Source organism: Anguilla rostrata, chromosome 15 (assembly GCF_018555375.3).
Source record: "Anguilla rostrata isolate EN2019 chromosome 15, ASM1855537v3, whole genome shotgun sequence".
NCBI lineage: Eukaryota > Metazoa > Chordata > Actinopteri > Anguilliformes > Anguillidae > Anguilla > Anguilla rostrata.
The window spans coordinates 36,935,447-36,955,925 of record NC_057947.1 but is presented as its reverse complement, the minus strand read 5'-3'; the positions used below and the strand labels follow the sequence as shown (position 1 = coordinate 36,955,925).

General features: G+C 46.2%; 1 protein-coding gene across 5 annotated transcripts in view; it reads right to left on the bottom strand.

The window, feature by feature from the left end:
- Window positions 1-4,179: 4,179 nt before the first annotated feature.
- LOC135240495 (methyl-CpG-binding domain protein 5-like) overlaps window positions 4,180-20,479 on the bottom strand; it is a 35,050-nt gene continuing 18,750 nt past the window's right edge. For all 5 annotated transcript variants that reach the window (XM_064310012.1, XM_064310016.1, XM_064310013.1 and 2 more), the window contains 7 exons: window positions 18,101-20,317; window positions 16,938-17,131; window positions 15,346-16,524; window positions 14,243-14,316; window positions 11,984-12,059; window positions 5,798-9,878; window positions 4,180-5,562 (listed from right to left, as the gene is read on the bottom strand). In XM_064310012.1, the coding sequence (XP_064166082.1) occupies window positions 9,810-9,878; window positions 11,984-12,059; window positions 14,243-14,316; window positions 15,346-16,524; window positions 16,938-17,131; window positions 18,101-20,317 (3,809 nt within the window). In that variant the 3' untranslated portion in view covers window positions 4,180-5,562; window positions 5,798-9,809. The remainder of the gene's footprint in view (window positions 5,563-5,797; window positions 9,879-11,983; window positions 12,060-14,242; window positions 14,317-15,345; window positions 16,525-16,937; window positions 17,132-18,100; window positions 20,318-20,479) is intronic.

The window sequence follows — 20,479 nt, the reverse complement described above, 5'->3', positions numbered from 1 at the left end:
CATAAATGTCTTGAAGCACAGTTTTCATGACATGTCTTCATGTTGAATATAGACCACTCATTCTTCATCAGTTACAACATTAAAAGTACACATTTAGAATTTCCTGATTTTCTGATTTATTGGACAAATGACTATAATCTTATGCATTTTTTCATTATCAGTTAAACAGGTTTTAAATGATAAATGTCTACCATTGTATCCATGGTATTTATTTATATTAAATGTATACATCTCATTCCTTATCTATTACAACAATATCATAATTTATCACTTATTACTTTCCTATTATTTATAGTTTCCCCGACTGATCAGCAAGCATTCCGAAACCCTACCTATCAAATGTGTGAACACTATTGCCAGACAATTCTGGCTATTTTTTGCTTTGGTCACTTGCTGAGATTGTTCAGGTTTCCCCAGTAAGATTTCAGTTTGCCCATTTTAAGGTCGCTGCAACACACTGGAGCTTATCTCCATTTTTCCAAGGTGTGAATTTTCCAAGCGCTTTCTTGCATTTTTTTCTTAACGGAACAATCTGGGCAGCCCCACAGCACAGATCACACAGCTCTGCCGAGTAGCTGGACGCTGGACTGACTTGTCACCTGGTTCAGAGAGGACACAAAACAGAGGCTCAAGCAACACAGAGAAGGTGGGAGATTATGAAAAACAACACGACGCAGAACAGTTGTTCTCAATGTTTACAGAAGACATAGTCTGGGTATTTTTTTTTTATCAATGGAAAGTTACTGAATCTAGCCTTTCTGAAGTGTAGGAAGCCAAAAAAAGCATTGTTGCTTCCTAGAGGACCATCTATGCCTGAACCACATTGACTCGTCCAGACTCAACCCTTCCGAAGATCTTACTGAAAATCATAAATTATTTAATGCAGGCTTTAGTTAAGGCCTAATATTGTGTATCTTGCCACTCAGAGGCCTCACGTCTTGATGCAATATCACACAATGAGTCATTACTCATTGGAAGGGACTAAATCTGCACCATAACCTCAGCACAAATCCTAACAAGGTATTGAACAAAACCCAAATCCAGCTTCAACCCTAACATTAATTGCAAAGGAATCATCTTATTTTTGTGACTTTGCTAAGTAATTCAACATGCTGAAAAATAAAATACTGGAGTTGAATTTGGACATTTAGTCAATGTCATTTATTATGAATAATATATTTAAAATTTCAATATACACAAAGCTATATAGTGTACGTTATCCAAAAACCAAAACTAATCTTAGTGCTAACCCTAACATTAATACAATCCTAATAGAAACTGTATTCTTCACCCAAACCTAAATCCCAGCTATTATACTAAAAAATTAAAAAATCAAAATATATGAGGTTATCTTAGGCCCCAAATACTGAATACATTTCGGTCATCTAATCAGGGACCAACTCTTGTCCTGACCCTTTACCTAGCTCTTAAACATAATCCTCTTCTTGCCTCAACCCTAAAGCTTACCGTTTTCCTGACCATAAACTATAGCTCCGGAACATAACCCAAATCCTGCCTCAATCCTAATACTTATATTACAGTAGAGGCAGGAATACTGTATTCCTAACCTTAAACCTGATCTCTGCAATAATTGTATAGAGTGTCATGGAAAAGTATTTGCCACCTTCCTGACTTCCTCTATCATTTCATATTTTCAGACAAAGTGAAATCACTTCACATTTTGTTTAAAGGGGTCAAATACTTTCCCACAGCACTCATATACAATTATTGCAGAGACCAGGTTTAAGATTAGGAATACCCACAATGCACGCTGCAGCCAAGTGGTGATTACAGTAACACCACAAAATGAGATACATGGTCTTCATCAAACTCGTACATTTCAGGCCTTTGGTTTTCCAGACCCTGGCACTATGAGATATAAGCTTCATACTAACTTATACAGTTGAATAAAAGAGGTTACATTAATCTGTCATTTATACTTCTATGGAAAAGTCATCAAAAACAATTTAGTTACTATATATAATGATGAAATGGTATCATACTCGGAATCTGAAGTCAAGTCTTCCAGAAACTGAAAATATGTAACGTGAAATTAAACACTTCTACCTCAACAGTGATTATCTGCCATCTGGGATGTGTATTAATCTCTGTACATGAGGACAAGGCTCTAATTCAGGGTTCCTCCCAAGATTTCTTCCCATCAGGAAAGTTTTTCTTGCCACCGTTTGAGTGCTTTTCTTCCGACTGGGGAGATTTTTTTAACCGACATTGTGGGTTGCACAAATAACACATTTTTCACTTGACTGGCAATGTCACCTACTGGAGAAAATCACAATGCAAATTTCAGTGATTAATTTTGGAGCGGTCTGTTCTAAGATTACGCAGTTGCAAAAGCAATAGTTTCAGTTTTTAGGCAAGTATCAGCTAGCAAACAAGCAAGCCAGTTATCCAAGGGTCTCATGGGTAAACAAGCTATCCAGTGAGCAGTTCTTATTGGCTGATGTAGTTAAATGTCCAACAGGGAGACGTGTTCCCGGGGGGCCTGCAGCATTTCTGAGGATGTGAATAAATGGAGGGGGAAAGAATGCAAAATGCAAAGTTTGAGGCTTTATTGTGTGAAACCGTTTTTAAATTTGGTCTGTTGACGAGATCAGAAGGTATATAAATGAATGCTTTTCAGGGCTGGTAGTCTGTGGTCATTGTGGTTATTTCTGTGGGAAACCCTGAGAAGTGGCAAACTCTCGGTGCTGTATAGGTATGGGGCATGCCGCCCCGCCAAGCCGTAACTCGATGGGATGGCATACATGGTAGTACTGGCCTTCATTAGTGGCCTTCAGTGGGGCTTAGAACATTGCTGTCTTCCACAGAAAAGGATAAGAAAAAACAGGGCTTAGTGGCATATTGACAAGTCACCTTCAAGCCCATGCAAGCAGGAATAATCCCTTTAATAGGGGACTTTGTAACTGAAATGATGCTTCTATCCAGGGCATGATTATGGGGAAAAGTGCATATATTGGTCCTATGTTCTTCTTTGCTGGGCACTGTGACTGGTAGTCAAAATCAGACTGTACACAAGAGAGATGTTCAGTTAAGGAAGATAAGAGATGATATCAGGCTTAAGGTCATCTCTCAGTCTAGAGCCTCAGTACAATGCAATCACACCAGCACCCACATAAAAACACTGGGGTGTCAGACAGGAGACACAGCCCTAAAAAGGTTCATTCCAATAGGATGATTCTGTCTTTGTACTTTACTATTCTAGTACCCCATGTTTAGTGTTCTTTGGTGGCCATTTTAAAACTGCTCAGAACCCTGTATGACTGTAGTGATTATAGGATAAGCACACAATACATAACGACAATCAAAGGCCATTCAGGCACTCTTAGTTTAATATTTACCTTCAGCTAAGACAGTATCCAGCTCCACATGAAGCAAGCGTATGTGTCACAGATATGCTCATAGAGTTTAATAGCAAGGTCTGTATTTCTTTATATCTTGTGAATTGCTTCCTCATTACACATTTCAAGGGAAAGTAATCTGTATGTGAAAGTACCCAGCAGTGTGTGCTGATCAATATGGCAAAAGGTTAAAGGTAAACAACTTACCATGGTCTTATGCCTTTTTAATGATCAAGCCAAAGAGTTTGTCAAAGACCACTTACCTGACATTGCTCTGTTTCCAATAGGCTGAGTATTGCTTTTCGAAGCTGCACAAGAGAAAAATGGTTCTTTTGCCAGTTGGCAGTATGGTGAACAATCAAATTTTTAAAGAATACATACCTACTGAGAGGAATTCATCCATCCATTATCTGTATCCACTTTTTCTGGGCAGGATCATGGGGGAGGGTGGGGGCTGGAGCCTATCCCAGCATGCATTATGCGAGAGGCAGGAATACACCCTAGACAGGCAGCCAATCTATCGCAGGGCACATACACCATTCGCTCACACACTCATAACAATAGGAAATTTAGTCTCCTAATTGCATGTCTTTGGACTGTGGGAAGGAAACCGGAGTACCCAGAGGAAACCCACAGACACACGAGGAGAACATGCAAACTCCACACAGAAAGGCCCACGCCAGATTCGAACCCAGGATGTTCTTGCTACTCTGAAAGGAATTCAACGGTATAAAAAAATGTTTGTTTTAAGTGTTGCTCTAATCAGCAAATATATGGATACTAGGGAAGTATAAAAACCAAAATGTTTCAACAACAAAAATTTCAAGTATGAGTGACCAGTTTTTAATTGTAACATTGGTGCAACATTGTTTAAATGTTACATCACTGCATGACCTGTAATACTCACAATATTTACATTAACTGCTGCTTACACAAACTCATGTCCAAAAAAAAAGAAAAAAAAAAGAAATTATGGACTCCAATACACTACATCTAGCACCCACGGCAATGCTATATGCAACCAATGAAATCAAGTGCACAAGAATACTTTACAAAGTCTAGTGTTGTAAAGTATACATTGGTGAGAAAATAGAAACTTAGCTAGTATGTCAGAGGGATGACACTGACAACAAAAATGAGCTTTAAACAAATAAGGTTAATAAAAAGCAAGGGGACAAATAAAACCTAAATATAAACACATACACACAAGAACACAAAGAAAAATAATCACACACTCGACTGGTAAACATGTTGGTATAAACCAATGGACAACATTCACCATTTGAAACAGAAACATACTGATTTTGACAACAGAAAGTGAGATAGAATGACAGATCTTTCACGTTTGTAAATGGGACTGTGGCAGGGCTCCATAACACAAGAGCAGAATGAACTTTACCAGTGGGACTGAAGCCTCCTCCTCTCGGATGTGGTCATGTGACTTGGGCAAGATAAAAAGGTGCACTGTGGGGTGTTTATTCAATTTAAATTTTAACTTTCACTGATTATATGATTTCACTGATTGACAGATTTGTTTTATAAATGCGCTTGTTATCGTACTGACAGAGTGATTTATGAGGGGGAAACTACTGTAAAGTCCTGAAAATCAGTAAAATGCTTGTATTAGACTACATTGCATTAGATTATAATATTATCTTAAAGATGCTCTATTGCACTTGATATTTTTATGATTAATTAAAAAAAAACATAATTCAACACAGTTGGTGTTGGTTGACTCTACAATAACAGAAGATGTGAAAACCAGGCAAAATCCATATTGTTTGTGCACTTAAATATTTTAAGATAGTTAAGTCTACGTAATAGATAGGCTACTGACACCATTATGTAGACATAACAAAGACCGTCACAGCAGTCTCCCCTAACCCTGTCTGTCACAGACGTCTCTCAGTTACACACAACCCTAACCCTGTCTGTCACAGGCACTCGCTCACAGTTACACACAACCCTAACCCTGTCTGTCACAGGCACTCTCTCACAGTTACACACAACCCTAACCCTAACCCTGTCTGTCACAGGCACTCTCTCACAGTTACACACAACCCTAACCCTGTCTGTCACAGGCACTCACTCACAGTTACACACAACCCTAACCCTGTCTGTCACAGGCACTCGCTCACAGTTACACACAACCCTAACCCTGTCTGTCACAGATGCCCCCTCACAGTTACACACAACCCTCACCCTGTCTGTCACAGATGTCTCTCTCACAGTTACACACAACCCTAACCCTGTCTGTCACAGGCACTCGCTCACAGTTACACACAACCCTAACCCTGTCTGTCACAGGCACTCGCTCACAGTTACACACAACCCTAACCCTGTCTGTCACGGGCACCTCCTCACAGTTACACACAACCCTACCCTGTCTGTCACAGATCCCTCTCACAGTTACACACCCAACACCCTAATCACCCTACCTGTCAGTCACAGGCACTCTCTCACAGTTACACACAACCCTAACCATGTCTGTCACAGATGCCCCCTCACAGTTATACACAACCCTAACCCTGTCTGTCACAGATGCCCCCTCACAGTTACACACAACCCTAACCCTGTCAGTCACAGGTACTCTCTCACAGTTACACACAACCCTAACCCTGTCTGTCACAGATGCCCCCTCACAGTTACACACAACCCTAACCCTGTCTGTCACAGATGCCCCCTCACAGTTACACACAACCCTAACCCTCTCTGTCACAGATGCCCCCTCACAGTTACACACAACCCTCACCCTGTCTGTCACAGATGCCCCCTCACAGTTACACACAACCCTCACCCTGTCTGTCACAGATGCCCCCTCACATTTACACACAACCCTCACCCTGTCTGTCACAGATTCCCCCTCACAGTTACACACAACCCTCACCCTGTCTGTCACAGACACTCTCTCACAGTTACACACAACCCTAACCCTGTCTGTCACAGATGTCTCTCTCACAGTTACACACAACCCTAACCCTGTCTGTCACAGACACTCTCTCACAGTTACACACAACCCTAACCCTGTCTGTCACAGATGCCCCTTTCGCTGTAGATGTTTCATTATGGGCGGGTAAAAAGGATCTGCATACTGAAGGTGGGCACACTGCCCTCCCATGTGCCCACACAGCCACAATGTTAAAAGCAGGTGCCCGTTTTCACCAGCGATCTCTCCAGCTTTTCTTTTTGTTCAGAATGAGTGTTGGGATACAGCCGCCTCACAGCCTCCTAACGGTGTACGGAGGGGAACCCCGGGTTCGAGTCACGATCATGACATCACCACCTGGGATCTATGGGATGAGTTTGCTCCGGCAGTACTATGAGGGGATTTCCTGAGAAATGCATGATGCACTGGACTGTACGCTCAGCCTCGAGGATGAATTACTCAAACCCCACCTCTGAGGTTTAACAGAGTACCTAACTACGGCTGCTTGCTGCCTCAGCCATTTTACCCAGAGCTTAACCCCTCCTTAAGCATCACTGTGTCTTTACTGTGTTAGATGCTTCAGGACTGTTAATCTGGGAGTTTGTCCAATTCACAGAAGACTGTATCCTAAATAACACGGTCTTCCTGAGACAGAGAGACAGATCATCACTCTAAAGAATTCACAAGCTTCGTTAGGTGACTGGTCACCAAAGTCCAACATAAAATCCTATAAAAACACAAAATGCAAGTCTAAGCTGTTTCTGAAAAAAATTAAAGACAATTGAACTAACTGAATAATAGGCTGTTCATTTTTGTAAGAAAAAATATATATACTCTAAGGCATTCCAGAGTTTACAACTCTTATTAGTATTATTGCCAACTATTATAATTACACAGTTACAAATAAATATGAAATACATTAATAATTTACACCCTCAGCAATAATAAAAACAAATAATTAAGGCCTCTAATTAAAAAAATAAAATAAAACCCAAACCAGTGACAATATTTTGGCAGCAGGGATCCGTGTGTATGGTGGCATAATAGGATACTTATTTCTGTAGCTTCAACTACACTTTGACAAAAGGTCAAGATAAATTAGTCTAAACTATTTTATGAAAACTGTACAGCCTTTCCTGGTAATTTCAAATCATAAATGAAAGTCTAATGCTGACCAGGCCTTTCTAGCACTGAATTCAGAAACCATGGCAGCATGTAGAAGCTCATTTCAGTGGTTTTAAAAGATAACTTGTAAAGAAAATGTAAAACTGAATGCTGTTCTTATCTTTTTTCTACAGTTCATAGGTCATACGTATAAGCCTTTCCTTTGATTTAATCACACATGACCCAGTTCCGAGACTACAGAAAGCCCAGAATGCATTTCTCCACCCAATGTTTCTTTAAAAATCTACCTTTAGCACAGAGGTTTGCTTTCACAGAGTGAAATCTGAACTGACCTCCACTGCAGCTTTGCAATAACAGGCCCGTGGGTCATGATTAGCTACACAGTTCATTAATGGGAGATGAGCAAGAACGATGTGAAATGGAACAAAAATCTTAAGACAAGCAAGAACGATGTGAAATGGAACTAAAATCTTAATTCCTTTCAACTAAGATTTTAAGAAATTGCCAAACAATGAAGAAGAAAATTGCTTTGGTTTAAGGATAATCACCTGTGCATGCATTTCAGGCTTCTATTAAAGGGAGAACCTTCTGTATATAGAGTTAATAGATAAAGAGATTATTCAGTTAGGGAAAACTTTTTTGTTGAGAGTTGATAAATCAAAGCCTATTACATTAGAGACGGGGGCTGTCAGAACCTGTAGACACGGCGAATAAATAAAATAAATTATCTGCTGGTCACCCTGCCTTTCCATACACACTCATGCTATAGTAAGGAACAGCAAATCATCTCTTTGATTTCCAGTGATGTTCCCTTTAACACGGCAGCCCAAAATCTGGCACAGAAAACCTTCAACTGTGGCCAGAAAAGCATATAGCAACAGGCAGAAAAATAATAATAATATTGATTAATGTGTAATGGGTTTTGGACAAAGAGATACTGTTTACAAATGGACATTCATATGGACAAGTCAGTTTACCTAAAGATTTAAACATCCTCTGCTGTTTTTTGCAAAGCAGTTATATCTAACACTCACAAGTCCTTTATGTAAACATCATATCTGATATTTGTTGTATCAAAAATATTCAAGAAAAATAATATTTCCTTTTCGAAGTACAAGTATGGGCCTCTTCCTTGGCATGGCTTTTCGTTTTATAAAAAACTACAACAAAAAAATGAACTGCTTAAAAATAACTCAACAGGAAAAGAAAGCGTGCTAACATTTTAAAATCGTATTAAAGCTACAGGTGAACTGCAACTATCTTGCGTAGTATTGCCAGCTGGCTACGCTACCGTATGCATGCTGCATCAACATGTAGCATGTAGCCAGCTGGCTATGCTACCGTATGCATGCTGCATCAACATGTAGCATGTAGCCAGCTGGCTACGCTACCGTATGCATGCTGCATCAACATGTAGCATGTAGCCAGCTGGCTATGCTACCGTATGCGTGCTGCATCAACATGTAGCATGTAGCCAGCTGGCTATGCTACCGTATGCATGCTGCATCAACATGTAGCATGTAGCCAGCTGGCTACGCTACCGTATGCGTGCTGCATCAACATGTAGCATGTAGCCAGCTGGCTATGCTACCGTATGCATGCTGCATCAACATGTAGCCAGCTAGCTATGCTACCGTATGCGTGGTGCATCAACATGTAGCATGTAGCCTGACTCTCTACTTCCTGTGCTGCAGTGACCGGTTTCAAGAAAAGCCCAGAAGTACTGTCAGCTGGTAAAGTTCATTCTGTTCAGACACACATAAATGAACACTTATTGGTGTGACATGTCTGTCATAATCAAGGGTTTACAGGTTTACATAATCATGCCTTTTCTCCTGCTGTTTAATACAAAAACAGCATTGTTTCAATGTAATCATATAAAAGCTTTAGGCTGTATCTCTTTTTATTCATCCCGTTTACACTGCTGGTCATATTGACCATGTTCTGAATAAAAACCAAAGAAATTTGTACACTTTTTTCTGCTTTGATTTGTACAATAAAAGATAGTGTGCATTAGGTACGCTTGTACATGACAATATTGTACAATATTTACATTTCTTTTCTGAATATCACCAAGACATTTCTGCATTGTTTATATACACACTGAAAATGTATCAGAAATATTTGGACTGTCTTTTCTCATATGCAGGGCTTTTTGCTCATTCTTTTCTTAGTATTCTTGAAAAAAATAATTATTCAGCAAGCTGTAGACAGATGGCAAAATGTCATTTGCGCAGTTTTATGACTGGCTTTACCCAGCACCTTCAACTGTCTTGTGCACTGTTTGATAGTAGCACTGGGGAAAGGGAGATGGGTGGAGGATCTGGTTGCCTAAGTTCAGACTCTGTATGTACACAGTTCATGGCCTGTTATTGGACTGATGACCAACACATTCAATGTTATCTAGAGATCTTCCTCCTCTTGGTTTTGGGCTTGATCTGTCTGTCTCTCGGGGGCATCTGGTGAACCTGAAAGAGACACAAACCATAAGTACTGGAGGGGGGATGGGGGGGGGGGGGATGGGGGCAGGATTTCCCGTACTCCACAGCGTGCACAAACACTCAGCAGTGCAGTGGGGAATAAACGGTGGGTGTGGGTGTGGGCTGTGCAGTGGGGTGTAAACGGTGGGTGTGGGTGTGGGCTGTGCAGTGGGGTGTAAACGGTGGGTGTGGGCTGTGCAGTGGGTGTAACGGTGGGTGGGCTGTGCAATAGTGGGTGTGGGTGTGGGCTGTGCAGTGGGGTATAAACGGTGGGTGTGGGTGTGGGCTGTGCAGTGGGGTGTAAACCGTGGGTGTGGGTGTGGGCTGTGCAGTGGGGTGTAAATGGTGGGTGTGGGTGTGGGCTGTGCAGTGGGGTGTAAACGGTGGGTGTGGGCTGTGCAGTGGGGTGTAAACGGTGGGTGTGGGCTGTGCAGTGGGGTAAACGGTGGGTGTGGGCTGTGCAGTGGGGTGTAAACGGTGGGTGTGGGCTGTGCAGTGGGGTGTAAATGGTGGGTGTGGGTGTGGGCTGTGCAGTGGGGTGTAAATGGTGGGTGTGGGTGTGGGCTGTGCAGTGGGGTGTAAACGGTGGGTGTGGGCTGTGCAGTGGGGTGTAAACGGTGGGTGTGGGTTGTGCAGTGGGGTGTAAACGGTGGGTGTGGGCTGTGCAGTGGGGTGTAAACGGTGGGTGTGGGTTGTGCAGTGGGGTGTAAACGGTGGGTGTGGGTTGTGCAGTGGGGTGTAAACGGTGGGTGTGGGCTGTGCAGTGGGGTGGAATGTAAACGGTGGTGTGGGTTGTGCAGTGGGGTATAAACGGTGGGTGTGGGCTGTGCAGTGGGGTATAAACGGTGGGTGTGGGCTGTGCAGTGGGGTGTAAACGGTGGGTGTGGGTGTGGGTGTGGGCTGTGCAGTGGGGTGTAAACCGTGGGTGTGGGTTGTGCAGTGGGGTATAAACGGTGGTGTGGGCTGTGCAGTGGGGTGTAAACGGTGGGTGTGGGCTGTGCAGTGGGGTGTAAACGGTGGGTGTGGGTTGTGCAGTGGGGTGTAAATGGTGGGTGTGGGTGTGGGCTGTGCAGTGGGGTGTAAACAATGAGCACCAAATAAGGCTACGTTTACACCAGAGGTCTTGAGGCCTAGTTCCGATATTTTGCCTGTTTCCTAATTTTTTGGACCACCTGCTTACACCTCCTTTTTAAAGTGGCCCATATACTCACATGTGCTCACCCGCCATCTACAATAGATACAAAATGAGACAGAAATAATCATTTCATAAGTTGTTGCTTTTCGAAACGTCTTAGCTTAGCAACAAAGATCCCCTGTATTTCGGCCTGTAACGACTCTTTGCTCCACATACTTAAAAGGACATAACCTTGGTATTCGCCACTCGTCTGAGCCTTCGTCCTCCATTTAACATCTTTTAACATTTACTGTTACCAGTGGAGAGAGGTTGTGCCTGTGAAAATAGTTACACTTCATTCAAATGCGAAAAAGGCATGAGAATATCGCATTTTGAATTACAAATAAATCGCAATGACCAGGATATTCCGATCTGTGCGTTTACATGCCATTCAAATTGGCAGATATACAATTCCTATCTGATTTATTTCCACATATGAATGTGGCCCAAAGCGGATCTGAAAATATCTGATTCCATGTTCTTTTCCTTTTTACACGTTCATAGTACACAGTACATATCCAATCTGTGCCACGTGTGAGCAAAAAATCGAAATTGGGTCACTTTTACCAGGTGGTGTAAACGTAACCATTGTAACAAGGTGGTTTTTGGTTGAATGCCAGGAATGTCATTACTGCTCTGGCTGTTTTTGTTCTTGTGAATTGGATTGGGAAGATGTCAGACTGAATGTTCGCAGGTCTGGGAAAATGGTATTGAAAAACAAGTAATGCAAGGTCTAATTCTACATGTAGAGTTCTTTCTTTAAATTGAGAAGAACCAGAAATGAAATGTGATGAATTTTAAGTTTTAAAGGAGTGTCCTTCAAAATGAAAGGGAAAGTACAGCATACTTGAGGTTTGGTGAAATACGAGGACTGAACATTATGTGAAAATGCGTAAAAGCGAACAGAACAAGTACTCACACTGCCCGACATTCTGTCCAACTCGCTCATTGCCTCGTGTATAGCAGCTTCTAAGTGATTATTTAACTTCCCACCTCTGTGAAAAAGGAAATGAGGGACTTTAAACACAATAACATTGCCCTGGAGAGATCAGTCAATCATGAAATCTTAATCTTCTGAAGTAAGATAATCAGGGATTAAAATCACTCCCAGTGCAAAGCAGTTTGAGCCATTCCAGGTTTTAGTACTAGCAGACTGGAGTAACCCACCTGTTGAAAACTTCTGCTGAATACACAGAGAGACCGAAAACAGTTCATTTTCAAGGCATGCATTTGGAGTGCCATTTATACCCCTCTAGATAAACTGCATTCACCGATGTGGAAAATAAAGTGCACCCTCTTTCAATACGGTTTTCCACATCAGGACACAAGTAACAGGGGTTGACATTAACTTAATGAGCCACTTGTCCAATGGCTAAACTTACTTGTGCAAAAACTGAAAATGTGTATGTGTGTGTGAATTAAAATTAAAATCCTAATCAAGGGTGCCCACTCACCACTGTTTTTCTATTTTATAACCGTTTACTTAGAATCCATTTTTACAGTGATATCTCAGTTTATCCAATAGCTGTTGCCATCGAATAAAAGCAGTTCCAAGCTTGACTGGCTTTTGAATGAGCCCTGGTGTGGCCTGGTGCCAGGAGGGGGAAGAGCCAGCAATGTCAATTTTGTGCCCCTTTAGCTGCTGCCCATATGCATTACATGGCCAAAGGTATTGTGGAAACCCCTTCTAATTAGTGGGTTTGGCTACTTCAGCCACACCCACTGCTAATAGGTGCATAAAATCAAGCATACAGCCATGAAAACTGAAGACAAACACTGGCAGTAGAATGGGTCATACTGAAGAACTCAGTGACTTTCAACATGGCACTGTCATAGATTGCCACCTTTCCAACAAGTCAGTTAATGAAATATCTGTCCTGCTAGAGCTGCCCGGTCAACTGCAAGTGCTTTTATTGCGAAGTGGAAAAGTCTAGGAGCAACAACAACTCAGCTGTGAAGCAGAAGGCCACACAGCATCTGGGTTTGGGGAATGCCAGGAGAATGCTACTGCCCAAATGCATAGTGCCAACTGTAAAGTTTTGTGGAGGAGAAATAATGGTCTGGCCATTAAATCTGACCCATAGTTTCAAAGGTTCTATAGTTTCATCATTTTTTAAATATCATCTACAAGGCCCCTTTTCATAGCTCAGAACTGACCAAAACAGGTACGAGGTGGCACTGTGCAGGCACCATACCTGTGATCACGCCATCTTGATAGGTGACATAGATTGGAAGCTGAAGAAATGCATGTCTTTTCTGTGTGCCCCCTTATTGCACTGTACCTGAATTTTAATGTTAAGCTTCCTGGCAGTGGTAGATATGTACTGTACATCAACAAAATGTCAGTGTTCAAATTTTCTTTTTCCACAGGCTCAACCCAGTGATTATGAATATATACCTATATATATACCATAAATATTCCAACTATAAAACATAAATATTTGCAATGAATACACACCTGGAATTATTAGGGGTCCTACGAAGTAGGAACCCTATTGTTCTTGTTAGTATTATTATTATTATAACTTTTTAAAACAATAATCTAGGGACTTGAAACATTCTGGGCATGAAGAGGACACTACCATTTTGTACAATGTCGGCACAGTTGCAGATATCTCAACAAACAAGGAAATTACAGGCATTTTGGCGGGAAGCTAATGCTAATATAACGCTTTAAAACTCATCTTCTCATTAATGCTTTACCTGATTCCATCACCATCGCACATGTTCTTGGGTATTCTCTCCATCAAGGGTGATAAGGAAAAGTCGTTTCGTTAAAAATTGCGTGATTTGTGGCGTGACAAAGTTAGCACTTTATGCTAATGCACATTCATATTCGCAGTAATGTTTCTCATAAACCGGAAGTCGGATCGTCTCACGCACGGGTATGTAGATTGTCCAAAATCCTGAAATCTATGCCGCTTGGACTCTTTTCTCCTCCGCCTTGTATTTACCCGGATTGGACATGTTCGTAGGGCCCCGCATTGCTGCTTGCAGCTATATTTTGAAAATGTTTTTCTTCCTTCAAAACAACAGCATGCTTCAGATATGTGTATGTCACATGAAAGGGAAGAAAACAAGCATAGCAGAGCACGGGCAGACCTCTTCCAAGGTGAATCATTCAACAAGCATATGAATCTCAAACCAGGAATCCTAATCAGACATGATCAGGACTTACTTTCTATTCCTCTTGGTAGCTCTGTTGAGTGCCTCCAGGTCTTCTGTTAGTGTTTTCAGCCTCCCCGGCTCAACCTGTACAAAGGTGTGAAAACCAAAGTACATTACCCAGAATTCTGCCCATTTCATCATCAGATACTCACACTATCCCACTGCACTGGGCTGAGAGGATCAATGACCCGAGGTACAGTTTGATCAAGAGAGACGGTGCAGAATGAGCTTGCCGATGACTCAGACCACAGCAGCATCCACATTTCACACTTCATAGTTGACTAATTTACACTGTTGCTTTATTTGCTTAAACAAGAAGGTGGGGGGAGAAAGCATTTGACAATCTGCAGTTAGTGAAAAAAACTGTCAAGCTGATGTCCAAACAGCTACACAGGAGAACCTTGTAAATAGAAGCCTTAGAGTTACTGACTGAATAGCCAACTGCACAGGGTATGAAACTGTTGCATCGTAAACAAACACTCATTTTCAAGCTCATTCTTATACAGTACATAGCTTCTCTTGTTAAAAAGGAACGAGTGACAATTAAATAGTGCAAGTACCATACACCTCTTCTTCTGTAACTGTGTGTTCAGTCCATTGAAAATCAGCGATTTACTTTCCAAGGGAGCAGCAAAATAATACTGAAAGGTAACCCTAGGAAGTTTGTTTTCCAAGAGACAGAATGACTCTAAATATTACTAAAACAAAGTAGCAGAAGCTCAAACACAGCGGAAGTTTTTCTTCTCAACTAAAAGATTTTTTCTTTTGAGTGGATACAGATGCTTGCGGCTGTGTGCACGTTGGGAAAAGAAGAAAGACGATGGGTAACATGGGTTTGCACAGAAGTCACGTTTGAATGAAGAGTTAATGCCACTGAAAATGGCCATATATGCAACATTATAGCACCTCAGTGGGAGAAAGTCTGAACTTTTATTTCTTGTTTCATTTTAAATTCAATGTGCTGAAGAAGAGCCAAAACAACAAAAATTGTGTCAATGTTCAAATACTGACAGACTGTACCGTACATACTTGTGAAAAGCCATGTCCACAAGCAAGGTCATTTGGGAATGTTCTGAGGGCACAGGGTATCGCTGAGGAAGAAGCAGGACTCACCTTGTCCTGCGCACTGTTCTGCATACCGGGGTTGTGCACCTGGTCCTGGTTGATCAGTTTAACGGGCCAGGGGGGGAAGGCTTTGAGCTGGCCCCAGACCAGCTCGCCCATGCTGAAGGTGCGGGGGCGGTAGTGCAGCAGCTCGCTGGAGGAAGGCGAGTCCGGCTGGCGCAGGTCCTCCTCGCTGCTCAGGCTCTTGGTGTCAGAGGGGCTGGGTGCGCAGCCGTTGTAGTGCCCGTTGTAGTGCATGTAGTCTTTCAGCAGGGGGCCCTCCAGGCTGGTGGAGGAGCCTGGGGACTGGTCCTCTGCCATCAGGTCCTGCCTGGGGGGGCCCAGGATGTCTCCATAGCCCCTGCTCAGGAGTGGACCCCCCCCGTTCATGTGGGCGCAGTGCTCGACGGTCTGCTCCAGCCGCTCCTTGAAGTTGAGTGAGGCCCGTCTGCAGCTGTTGAAGTGGAAGCCCTCCTCCAGGAAGGCCTTGTCACCAGGCCGGAGTGCCAGGGGCAGGTGCTTGTGATCGGGGGGGGAGCCGGTGGGGGCCAGGGTGTTGGCCCTCTCGGTGTGTGGGCTGCTCTGGACTTGGGTGGAACACTCCAGGAACTCCTCCCCCCGCCAGGATGCATGACCATCCACCCCAGCCCCCGGCCCCGGCCCCCCCTCATCCCACTGCCTCCGGGGGGTTAGGGTTCCACGACTGGGGGACCTGAAGAATTTGTGGGCCTCCCCCCCCTCAGGGGTGCACTTGCCCTGCTCCGAGTTGTTGCGGGGCGGGGCTGCCTGGGGGTGGGGCCGCTGCGGGGGGTCAGCCCCGTGGATGGCGTGGGGGAGGCTCACAGCCTCGCCGATGGAGGCGGTGAAGGCACTCATAGCGCTGAGGGCCGGGACAGGGCTGGCCTGCGTGCTGCCACTCATCGCTGTGGTGATCACCACAGGCGTGCCCTTACTGGCGGCGTCCACCACGGCCCTGTAGATGGAGTCCACCGATTGGCCCCCGCCCCCCGGGAGGCCCTGGAGCCCGTGGGGCCCAGCGGGCGGGCCCAGGCCCTGGGGCTGTAATTCCGGCAGGCTCTCCTGCAGCTGAGGTAGGGCCGCCATTGCCACCGTGTCGGGACGCAAGCTTCCCCTGGGCTGAGCGCTCGTCTGCTTGCTGGGGTTTGAAATACTCTCAGGCACATTCACCTGCACACAATCAGAAAAAAACCTCAATTAAAAATATTTTTGTACGCTTCTTTAAAAAAAATGTAATAAAACTTTAAAAAACGTTAACTTGTAGCGAAAAATCTGAAGTTGGGCCGTTATCTTCTCGATCCTCAACAGACATTGCAACACCCAAGCTGGAATAACTCCTTGTGTCCCTACTCTGTCATACCAAGCAAGTCACTTCTGACCCAAAATTCTGGAGATATCCACACATGTTCAATATGCTCATATGGCTCAGAGGCACTCACGGCAGTGATTAGGACAGTTCATAGTGCATGGCACACTACACAAGGTAAGTCATGGCTGGCTTCCAGCATGCAAAGGACTAAATCAGGGCTAAATCGCTAAATCTCTCGAGCATAGACCAGGTTTTTGCCACTTGACAGACTCACCTGGAAATTTTGGAAAAGGCAAGCCATGGGGCTGGAAGAGGAGCTGTCAGGAAAGGGGTTTTCGGGGAAGGCGCGGGGGTCCTGGAACCCCTGGCCCAGCTGAGCTTGGCCCACTTGCTGGAACATGGGGCCGCTGTTGTGAGCCTGCAGGGTCCGCAGTTTGGGGTTGTTCACACTGCAGTTGAGGGCCTCGCCTGTGGAGGGGGTGGGGGCATGATCAGGGGCATGTTTATTTATTTTCTTTTATGTGAAATCTATCCAAAATGACTACATTCTGCTGTAAATCATAACATAATCGTATCTTTCACGACAAGTAACTGTTTTGACTCACTTTTGCAGCATTTTCAAGTGGGAATGACTATTCTTTTCATCAGTATAGGGGTCTAAGAAACCTCTCCAAAAATGAATAAATTATTTTTGTCCATTAAAAAGCATATAAATGTTCCTTTTATGATGAAGAAAAAAATGCAAAAATATTGTGACACATTATGGTATACAAGCACTTGTATATTACTGCACAATGTTACAGCTGACTGCACAATGCCACGAAGAAACCATTCTTGCCATTTCCAGGAGGCTCTCAGTCATCAAATGAAACAAGCCATACACCAATGGAAAGCTTATACTGCCCTCTACTGGATAAAAGAGTTATCAAACAAGAATGAGCTGAAGAGTTACTATGTTGTAAAAACCAATAGGGCTTTTGCGTGTGGATGCTGTTCAGAGTCATATTAAAGGTTACTGTTCAGAGTCATATTAAAGTTTACTGTTCAGAGTCATATTAAAGGTTACTGTTCAGAGTCATATTAAAGTTTACTGTTCAGAGTCATATTAAAGGTTACTGTTCAGAGTCATATTAAGGTTTACTGTTCAGAGTCATATTAAAGTTTACTGTTCAGAGTCATATTAAAGGTTACTGTTCAGAGTCATATTAAGGTTTACTGTTCAGAGTCATATTAAAGGTTACTGTTCAGAGTCATATTAAAGGTTACTGTTCAGAGTCATATTAAAGGTTACTGTTCAGAGTCATATTAAGGTTTACTGTTCAGAGTCATATTAAAGGTTACTGTTCAGAGTCATATTAAAGGTTCACAGTCATAGCATTATCCCAGTCAATAATTATCATCAGTGAACCACCTGTGTGGAAAAGAGCAGCAGCTCACCTGACTCCAGGACAGTGTGAGACGAGCCCCCATCACCACAGCGGGACAGGGGGGACCCCATGTGGGCCTGTCCCAGGACAGTGTGAGACGAGCCCCCATCACCACAGTGGGGCAGGGGGGACCCCATGTGGGCCTGTCCCAGGACAGTGTGAGACAAGCCCCCATCACCACAGTGGGGCAGGGGGGACCCCATGTGGGCCTGTCCCAGGACAGTGTGAGACAAGCCCCCATCACCACAGTGGGGCAGGGGGGACCCCATGTGGGCCCGTCCCAGGATGTAGCGGCAGCCCTGCGGGTCCTGGGGGTGGAGAGTGAGCCCGTGGGGGTGGGGGTTGGGGGGGTCCAGTGGGGGGTGTCCCAGGGGTCTGCAGCTCCCCCTGGGAGTGACCTGCATCTGGTTTGCCGTCTCTGAGAACAGACGGCAGGAGTCGTGGCCCCCACTGTGCAGGGCCCCCTCCCCAAACTGCAGCGGGGTGGGGTGGGGGGCGCTCTGGTTGCTCATGGACTGCAGGAGCTGGGCCATGGAGGCGCTGGGGGGGAGGCTCCCCGTCCGGGCCCCCGTCCTCAGCCGCTCCCCAGGGTCAGGGTGCCGGGGACCGCTCACGTGGGCCTGGAGCATGAAGACCCCGCCGCCCCCCCCACCGTTGAGCTGCTTGCGCAGGCGGAGGGGGTTGCGCTGCTGGGCCATCAGCTTGTCCCGCAGAGCCGCCCGGCCGCTCTGGCCCTCGCTCCCGGACAGCGGCGCGCCCGCGTTGGCAGGACACGCGGGGGGGTTTAAAGTGCTGTGCCCATCTGCCACGCCCCCACAGCTGCCCGCCAGCCTGGGTTTGCTGCCCTTACCCCCATTTCCACCACCGCCGCAGGTCAGTTTGTTTTGATTGGCTAGCTGTGCTTTGGCCGCTGCTGACAGTAAGCTGCTTGCTGGGAAGGAGGCGGCGTTTTGGCGGTTCAGGATGTGGTTGAGCGGCATTCCCAGCAGCCCCGAGGGGCCCTTCTGGGGCCCATTCCCTGTGGAGCTGGGCGGGAACATGGAGCTGCTCATCCCCACCAGCAGCTGGCTGGGGACATCCTTGTACTGCTGGAGCGGGTCGGGTTTGGCGGAGGGGCTGGAAGGCAGGGAGGGGTGCGGGGACCCCACGGAGGACCGGGGAGACCGGGGCGGGACCTTCACGCTGCCGCAGGGGGGCATGGCGAAGCTTCCGTGGTCGGAGGAGGTGGAGGAGGAGCGGGAGCGTTGGGGCGACGCCTCCACCCTCGCCACGCCCGAGCCGGCCAGGTGCGCGGGGGGGGTGACGGGGGAGGGGGAGACGGACGCAGTGGCTGCGTGCTGGAGCCGCTGCATGTGGCCCCCGTGCCCCCCGTGCCCCACAGGCCCCGGCTTGACCGTGGGCAGGGGCAGGTTGCTGGGCAGGGGCACGATGGCGGGGGGGATGACTACATTCATCACTGGTACCTGAGAGTGGACGGTGGGCTGGAAGGTAGGCGGGCCGGGGGTGAGCGCCACAGCACTGCGGCTGCCCGGCCGGCTGGGGATGGGGTCCAGGATGCCCAGCGGGTCCTTCTCACAGGACAGCTGCTTCTTCTGGAGGGTGCAGGCAGGGGGCGGGGGCTGGGGGTGGGGGTGGGGCCCTGGGGCGGGCGGGATCGGGGCCTTGTGGTGGAACACGGACCGGGGCATGTCCACGCTGGGGGGGAAGCTGCACGCGGGGTTCTTCATGACGGGGCTCTGGGTGGCGATGGGGGGGGAGAGGGGCACGGACGTCCTCCCGGCCAGGGCACAGGAGGGCGCGGCGCGGGGAAGCACGCCAGGCGGCGACAGGGGCATGCGCCCGCTGCCATGGATAGGGCTGGGGCTGCTGGTACCATGGAAACCGGGGTTGCCCCGGGTGAAGGGATCAGGGCTGCCCAGGGGGTCGGCCCGTGGAGACGGTGATCCGTCCCCATAGGAGGCGGGGCTGAGCATGCGATACGGGGACTTCTGTCCATGCTCCGCCCCCCCCAGCCTCGTGCGGGCGTACCCGCCGTACAGCTCCTGCTGCTGGGCCAGGCTCAGCTCAGACGCACCCTGTCGCTGGCTGCCCAGCGCGCGGAAAGGGTTCTTACAGTCTGAGGGCGCGGGGCGGGGCAGCCCCCCCGGGGGGTGGGACAGCCCCTCCCGCTCTTTGCTCTTTATTGCTCGGGGAGTTGCAGAACGCGAGGGGGCCATCGGTGCTGCACCTGGAAAGCAGCACAGGAGCCACAATTAGCACACTTTACCCACAATGCTGTGTGCATGTCAGAATGAGCAGCCTATCTGCTACTGAAGCACACTTTACCCACAATGCTGTGTGCACGTCAGAATGAGCAGCCTATCTGCTACTGAAGCACACTTTACCCACA